At 49.9% G+C, this 8689-nt stretch overlaps 1 protein-coding gene and 2 pseudogenes across 1 annotated transcript; all 3 read left to right on the top strand.

The window, feature by feature from the left end:
• The first annotated feature begins 1740 nt into the window (after positions 1-1740).
• Positions 1741-1860, top strand: LOC136635329 (5S ribosomal RNA; annotated as a pseudogene).
• A 1562-nt stretch (positions 1861-3422) lies between these two features.
• Positions 3423-7212, top strand: S100A1 (S100 calcium binding protein A1). The gene is made up of 2 exons (XM_066610287.1): positions 3423-3563; positions 7060-7212. Exons 1-2 carry the CDS (start codon positions 3423-3425, stop codon positions 7201-7203), a joined length of 285 nt encoding a protein of 94 aa, XP_066466384.1. The 3' UTR covers positions 7204-7212.
• Positions 7213-7470: 258 nt separating this feature from the next.
• Positions 7471-7589, top strand: LOC136635328 (5S ribosomal RNA; annotated as a pseudogene).
• Positions 7590-8689: the final 1100 nt, after the last annotated feature.

The following is an 8689-nucleotide window of genomic DNA, read 5'->3' as shown; positions in this document are numbered from 1 at the left end:
AAAAAGGGCAACTCTTTACCATTTGGTGTGAGTTGTGGATCGCAGCAAGAGTCCGTCTTGCACTTTACCAGGAAAGGACCAGAAGTTCCCACATTTAAGGATTGACAACTTAAATTACAGGATGTTGATGGGAAAAAACTGACCCAGTACCTTAAGATGAGACAGATGAAAATGATTCTTGCCATATTTATTTCTATAGTGCTGTATACGTCCACAGTACTTTACAAGAAATGAGTCCCTGCCCCAAAGGGCTTCCATGGTAGACATCGACCCATCAGAGACAACACTTTATTGGTATGTGTTTTTGAAGACCAGTGGCCAAGCATGTGGCTCCCATATGGCCGTAGAAAATGTCCAGCGCATGCGCTGGTTGTAAATTAGGGAAGTGTTCACGGAATCAGGCCCATTCTCTCCAAAATCAACTTCCACCTGGTGCTGCACAAGATTTGTGGTTGGGCAACCAAGACCGTGGAACCGCACCACCCTAGAGCCTCCCCAGCCCAGTCCCTGCCCCACCCTGGGATTTCCTCTGACGTTGCCACCCACACACAGGGGTGGGGAGCCGGGAGCCCTGGCTGGCACAAAGTCACTCCAGCTCAGGGCCTGGGAGGGCACGGAACGGTGTGACTTGTGCCCGAGAAGGCTGGCAAACCCCATCCCGGGCCAGCAGCGTGTGTGCTTAATTGGCATCCCATCCATCATTTGTGCCAGGACAGTTTATTCTTCCTTCCGGCTTCAGACCTGTAAGAAGGCCTGAAGCTGCTTCATCAAAACCTTTTGGCACAGGTTCAAGCGGGTCTCTGGTTTCTCAGCCCCCCCCCCCGGTTTCCACAGCAACCATTGAAGGAGGAATGTTCTTTCATTCAACAAGGCCTCTTTTGATACCCGCGTCGGCCGCAGTCAGGTGGGCCTTGGATCGGACACCCGAGACGTTCCTCCGAAAGCGCCCATTGTCTGGCAAGACCTGGCACAGACACCCGATCGCCTGCCTCTTATCGGAAGGACGGGTTATGTTTCCTCGGACAATGCCGCAGTGACAGCCGAAGAATCATACCCGGGTATTAATAGCTCGTGCATTGACAAGCCCCCTCCTCTCAAGCAAGAATGCCTGTCCAGTATGCCACAGCTGAGGTTCCAAGAAATGGCTCCCATTCTCAGGGCAGAACTTCGGTTCGTTCCCCAAAGCCCCCTGTTTACCCAGGACAAATCTGACTTCCTGGTTGATTACCAGGAAAATACTGTTACTATTATGGTTGTCGTTGCCGATTACGGTTAAATCCTGCTGTTCCTCCGTCAAGAAACCCAAGGGAGTGTATGTGGGATCTCCCCACTCAATCAGGCCATTAAAAATGGGGATCCATTCCAGTTTAGGCTCATCAATATCTCTTACCTTCCCAGTTTGGAACCCTCTTAGACACTTGCCTTAAAATAGATCTTGAACCTGAGAACGCCAAAAGAGCCTGGCTGTATCAGGCCTATGACAGCCCATCTAGTCCAAAAGCGCATGCCTCTGAAAAGGTTTTCCCCCTGGCACCATTGCTTCCTTGTAACTAGTATTCTGAGCTAGACTACCCCTGGATTTGGAGGTTCCATCTAGCTGGGCAAGACTACTAGCCAGTGATGGGCTTACCCTCCAAGAATTTTTCTCACCCCTTTCAAAGCCTTCGTAGCCACTAGCCATCACCCACCTTGTTCACTGCCTCTGTGGTACCTGCAGTTGACAGCACAGAGGAGGACACAAAACACAGCAACTGTTACTCTGCACATGCCCAATCTCGTCTGATCTCGGAAGCTAAGCAGGGTCAGGCCTGGTTAGTACTTGGATGGGAGACCGCCTGGGAATACCGGGTGCTGTAGGCTTATACCATGATCTCGGAAGCTAAGCAGCATCAGGCCTGGTTAGTACTTGGATGGGAGACCGCCTGGGAATAGCGGGTGCTGTAGGCTTATACCATGATCTCAGAAGCTAAGCAGGGTCAGGCCTGGTTAGTACTTGGATGGGAGACCGCCTGGGAATACCGGGTGCTGTAGGCTTATACCATAGTCTTTCGAGACTGAAAGTTGCCCACCAACCAACCAATTGGAGGACACAAACCAGGCTTGTTCCTTGTCAGCACAGGAGGGGGCCTGTTTTCAAAGCCTGGGGGGGGAACGGGACACGCCATTGAAGGGCCCTCGCAGGGCCTTCTTCTCAGGGGCTCCCAAAAGCTGAAGCCGTCCCCTGAAGTGCAACGCGGCCCAGGTACAGGTTGGATTTGTGGAGAATCAGGTCTGCGAGACCTCAAGCAAATTGCTTCCTGTATCCCAGTTGCAGAATCTTCTTGCTACAGAATTTGGGCAGCCGCGTTGCAAAATCTGTGGGTTTGTTTGGAAGAAACCCATATCGTGCATTCAGGTGGGTGCGGATGAGATAGGCTCTGCTTGCGAGGCTCGCATTTTTTCCACTCTGTGCGTAGCTTGAGCTGAGCAGCCACACACACCCCCAAATCCCATGTACATACACACACCCCACCCTCTTGGCATCTCTGTCCCTTTAAATTCGGACAGTGTCTGCGCAGTTCCCAGCCAAACTGGATTGTCCAGCTGCTGGTATCGAATTATCCCAAGGGACAAGGAAGGGGAGGGCAGGCCACTCTGATCTTATTTAAAGTCACTGACCAGCTATTTTGGACTGACTTTGTCAGAGGTAGCTGCGACCAGGGGAACCCAATCCAGGTGAGGACAGAGGATCTAATTGCCCGTACAGGTGGGGTGGCTCAATAAGGCAAACAGCTCTAGAAACAAGGCCAGTAGGAAGAGGCTGTAACTGCTGGCTTCAGGGCGAGGGGACTGTGGATGTGAAATTTGGGAGGGGACCAGAGGCCTTAAAGTAAGGGGGCACCAGGTGATGCACCCTTTCCCTGGCTGTCCCTTCTTTCTCAAACTCCTAAGAATGCCAGCATGGTGGGACACCTCTCTCTCTCCCCTCAGATCCCCTCTCAGAAAAAAAAAATCCCTTTTGTGCAACCCCTTAGTTTTCACCCCATACCAAAATGAAGCCCAATAGACATGATCGGCAGTGATGTGGGTTTCACTTTGTTGTCATGTGACCACAGAAGGGACTTGGGGAATGGACTGTAACTCCATGGAAAGTTGGGTCTGCATGCAGGGGATCTTGGGATCAGTCCCTGGCATTATCTCCAGGTACAGCTTGGAGAAGACCCCTGTCTGAAGTTCTGGAAAGTAGCTTCCCAAAAGTGCTTGAGCTGGACGGACCAAGAACCTGGCTCAGCAGGAAGCAGCTCCTGATGCAATACGTGGTGTCATCTCCTTATATGTGCTGTTTTTCGGGCAAAACCGTTGCATGCGCTCAGCTATATTTCACAGAACCGTGGGGCTAACCTCTGTTCATTCGCAGGCCTTTGGTGGACCACTTCCCAGAAATGGCCTCGCAGCTGGAGACCGTGATGGAGAGCTTGATTTCCATCTTCCACAACTACTCGGGCAAGGAGGGCGACAAATATAAGCTGAGCAAGAAGGAGCTCAAGGACCTTCTGCAGAACGAACTGGGCTGCTTCTTGGAGGTACGGGTCCCACACTGGCAGCATTACGCGAGCTCTGCATTCCATATGTCATTCCATATGTGGCCTCCGACCCTATAACGTTTTTCTAGAAAACCTACAGGGCTGCAGTAAATCTGTCTCTGAATGACAGATCCCTGGGGAATGGGACAAAGGGAAGTAGGGGTGACAAAGTGGGTCTGGTCTGGTCCAGCGGGGGGGTTTCTTAGCTGAGGTGCACTATTAGCACAATAGTGACCAGCTAGGTCTGGGGGACAGTGGATCTCGGAATAGGGACCACTGCCATGCTTTGCCAGAGGAGGGAACTGTTGGGCTGCAGGCCACAGGTCACAAGACAGGGTCGGCCCATCCTTGAGGCCAACTGATATGGTTGCCTCAGGCAACAAACTGGCAGGGAGTGTCCAACCCTGCCTGCCTACTCACACTCACTGTCCTTTCTCCTCCTGCCACTCCCTGGACTGGAAAAGGAAGAGGAGGAGGGGATGGAAAAGGGAGGACAGCAGAGCATCTTCCTTGTCTCCCCCAGAGTATATCACAAGCTAAGAGGGGACACCAATTGGCATTGTTCAGGTCTGGCCCACCCCCAAGGCCAACTAGAGCTGTCATCTCAGGTAGCAGATTGGTGGTGAGGGGGGCGTTCTGTCCACCTACTTGCTCTGCGGCCTGGATGGACGCTCAGCCCCACCACTTGCCCTTTATGCAAAGGCTGAGCTGCTCTCCCCGCGCTCAGCACCTCCACATCTGTTTAGTTTCCATAACCCTCCCTTCCTTTTTCCATGTGCAATTCTGCCCTTGGAGTCCGTTGGTCTGCACCAACTTCCCTGTTCTATATCTGGCACTGCTTCATCCCAATTGCCACAACGTTATCATAGAACAGGGGTGCCCAAACCCCGGCCCTGGGCCACAAGTTGCTCTTGAGGCTTCTCAATGCGGCCCTCAGGGGGCCCCCAGTCTCCAATGAGCCTCTGGCCCTCTGGAGATTTACTGGAGTCTGCACTGGCCCGACACAACTGCTCTCAGCGTGAGGGCGACTGTTTGACCTCGAGTGAGCTGTGGGATGAGGGCTCCCTCCACTGCTTGCTGTTTCATGTCTGTGATGCAGTAGTAGCAGCAAAGGAAAGGCCAGCCTTGCTTTGTGCAAGGCCTTTTATAGGCCTTGAATTGCAAGACCTTCATTCATTCTTATAAGTTCATCTTTAATATATTCATTTATGTAAACTTATGCAAATTTATTCAAATTTTAAATGTAATTAATTCTTCCCCCCCCAGCCCCAACACAGTGTCAGAGAGATGATGTGGCCCTCCAGCCAAAAACTTTGGACACCCCTGTCATAGAATCATGGGAGGGACCTACCATATCATCTAGTCTGACCCCCTACCTGTAGCATCTTACCCTCCTAAAGCATCTCCAGCAGCCTCTGCTTGAAAGATCTCCACTGAGCGCAAGCCTATCAGTGCTGCTAGGCAAAGCCGTGGAAGAGAACCTCCATGAGTAGGAGATAGTAGAAGGTTGTAGAAGGTTTGGTTCTTCTCCAAGCTTCTGACTGCCTCTGTTGAAAGAGGATGCCGGGCTAGACAGAGCCTGGTCTGATCCTGAAGGGCTCTTCTCATGTTCCCATATGTCATTCTGCCCTTCCTCCAAAGAGCTTCAAACAACATACGTGGTTTCTCCAACCCTAAATTGAGGGAGGTCAGACTGCAAGGCAGTGACTGGCTCAAAACCACCCTCAGGCCTCAAAAGCAGGATATGAATCCCAGGTCCTTCGGCTTGAGTATAGCACTATACTCACTCTCTCCGGGCTGAATTACAGATTGTAAGCACCTTGGGGCAGGAACCTGTTGCTTTGAACTCTGTGGAGGGCTGTGCACGAAGGTGGCCAGATCACTGTTATTCTCTTAATTTATACCCGGCCTTTTGGCATGGAAGGGCATTCAAGGCAGCCTGGACTGAAATTAAGCGATGATGCAATGATGGACGCCAACAGTATCAAGCTAGACAGGCACAGACCGGAAATACAGCAAGTCCTCACTTATAGTTGTCGATGGGTTCTTGGAAAGCAACAGCTTTCAGTGAAACAACTTGTAGTAGTTGGCAACCTTCAGTCTCGAAAGACTATGGTATCGCGCTCTGAAAGGTGGTTCTGGCACAGCGTCTAGTGTGGCTGAAAAGGCCGATTCAGGAGTGACAATCCTTCCACACTGGGAGCAAGTGCAGTCTGTCCCTGGTCTGTCTCCCTGGCTATGGGCCTTCCTTCTTTGCCCTCTTAGCCTCAGACTGTTGGCCAAGTGTTGGCCAAGTGTTGGCCAAGACTGTTGGCCAACAACTTATAATGATACCAGTTTCACCGTCGGCTAATGGATGTAGGTAAACAAGAATTATGTTACCTACAGCAACATTTCAAGTCACCAAAAAATCACCAAAACAAAAAAGTCACCAAACTTGTAAAGACCCAAAACATTTAATATTAAACACTGAAGTAAATGTGAGCTTTCTAGGCCAGAAACATGGGAAGAACATGCAGACTCCACAAGATAGTGGCCCCAGCTAGGAACTGATTTTTTTTTTTTCTCATCAACTTTTTAACGAAACGACTTTGAAGGTAATGACTTTAAGTGAGGACTTGCTGTATTTTGCTTTGCCTTATGAAAATCAGGCAGTGGAATCAAACCTGAACCTGAGAACCGGTTCAGAGCATTGGCGTTGAACCGGAACTTCAAATCGCTTGAATGCCTTGCTCCAAAACAGGAACCGAATCTCTCAACACCAAACCTGGTGGGGCTTTGTGTATCAGGTGCTCAGCTCGGCGGGGTAGAGATACTGTTCGGTTTTCCTGCCATCTGCTGGTATTATGCCTGTAAAAAAGCTTTCCAAATCCAGCAGCTTAAAAGTATTTATTTTATTTATACAGGTATTTATATACCGCCTTTCTCTGGTCGTCAGATTTCTCTGCAGACTTTAATCCAAGGCGGTTTGCATAGGCAGGCTGTTCTAAACCCCCATAGGGATTTTTACAACTGAATAGTTCTAGTCTTTCATAGAACTCCTCCTTCCAGCTGGATTCCTTCCTGGTCTGGCCTCTCTCTGGCCCTTTACCTCCCACGCTCCACTTGAGGGCAACTCCTCTCTGCCACTGAGGGTCAGCTCATCAGTATATCAGTGTGTTGTCAGTTCTTGGGTACTTCCGGTTGTTTCGAACCGGCAGCCTCAGATCTTCAGGCATACAAGGCGGCAGCTCTACCAACTGAGTCAGACCTCCTGCCCAATGCCCAATGGACAAAGTAATGCCCATTGTTGCGTTGCCAAAGTTACAAAAGCAAAAAAGAGTTTGTTGGATGAAATGGATTAGAGAGGGGAAAGAGCACGATGAAGCATGTGGGACACAGAACCCACACTGTGAATGGTTCTGCTCCCTGAAAATAGAAAAATAGGTGACGGACACGCTTGGCTGGCTGCATGTTTATGAATGAACCTCTTGTCTCCGTGCACGTCGCACTACAGGCTCAGAAGGACACAGAAGCCGTGGACAAGATCATGCGCGACCTGGACGAGAATGGCGACGGAGAGGTCGACTTCCAAGAGTTTGTGGTTCTGGTGGCAGTCCTAACCATGGCTTGCAACACCTTCTTCTGGGAAGACACCTGAATGTCTTTGGAGCAAGCCCGAGGCATGTCAAGCAGCTGCCAATTTCACGCAGCCCTGCGTCTCGCCTGCCACTCCTTCCGTGGTCCCCTTCTGTCCTACGGCTTCTCACTTGGCTTCGAGGAAAATGCCACGTAACCCATTCCCCAAACAGCACTGCTTCCTATTATTAAAGCCATCCATTCTGCTACTGATCTGGTGTTTTCTCTGGGGGGGGGGGGATGAGCAGGTGGAGGAGGTAAGAGGCAAAATAGGGACCCTCATGGAGAAGCATTGGATGTTTTTACCCTGCACATGCCCGATCTCGTCTGATCTCGGAAGCTAAACAGGGTCAGGCCTGGTTAGTACTTGGATGGGAGACCGCCTGGAAATACTGGATGCTGAAGGCTTATACCATGATCTTGGAAGCTAAGCAGGGTTAGGCCTGGTTAGTACTTGAATGGGAGACCGCCTGGGAATGCCAGGTGCTGTAGGCTTAGACCATGATCTCGGAAGCTAAGCAGGGTCAGGCCTGGTTAGTACTTGGATGGGAGGCTGCCTGGGAATACTGGGTGCTGTAGGCTTATACCATTATCTGGGAAGCTAAGCAGGGTCAGGCCTGGTTAGTACTTGGATAGGAGACCGCCTAGGAATACCGGGTGCTGTAGGCTTATACCATAGTCTTTCAAGACTGAAGGTTGCCAATCATGATTTTTTTCAATGCCAGTTAATTCCATCCCGGAGATCCCAGTTGATCTTGATGGACCTTGATGGACCTTGAAGAATTGATGGACATCACCCAAATTAATATATCTTACAGTGCATGTCTACTCAGAAGTAAGTCTGATTGAGTTCAGTGGGACTTGTTCTCATGTAAGTTGTGCACAGGATTGTCGCCTTAGGCTGTAGTAACATATATGCTTACCTTAGAGTCCAAATGAACCCAGTAAAATGGATGTCTGCATAGACGTGCATAGGACTGCTCTGTTAGTCAACTCATTATAGAGATCATAGAGACAGTTATATGAATTTTAGACAATCGGCCAGGTTTTACTGTCGACTCACAAGTAACTTCCACAGCATTCACTGGGACTTTGCCCCTAGCAAGTGTGCACAGGGTGGCAGGAAACATCACCCAACTGTAAGTCCCACTTAAAACAATTACCTATATCCCAGTGACATGAGTATAAAACTGCAGGCTTAAGCAATTAATAAGAACATTGAAACCAGAGTCTGGATAAAAGCCTTCTTTTTTTTCTTTTTAAGATCAAATGGACCCCTGTGTCATAGCAGGTATCACAGCCGGTGAAGCATGTCCTCCTGCGGGTGAAATCATTCCAAGATGACACAGTCCCAGGCACAATTTTTATAGGCACTTAATTATAGTTCCATCCATACACATGGTACTTTGCAAAGAATGGGAGGCCAGGTCTTTGCCCCAAGAGGCCTGCAATATGAACAGTGACACCAGGGCCCCAACAAATGAAGAAAAGGAAGATGGAGGAATGAA

Source organism: Tiliqua scincoides, chromosome 15, assembly GCF_035046505.1.
Source record: "Tiliqua scincoides isolate rTilSci1 chromosome 15, rTilSci1.hap2, whole genome shotgun sequence".
Lineage (NCBI taxonomy): Eukaryota > Metazoa > Chordata > Lepidosauria > Squamata > Scincidae > Tiliqua > Tiliqua scincoides.
Note: the sequence above shows the minus strand (reverse complement) of the source record. Positions and strands in the feature narration are given on the sequence as shown.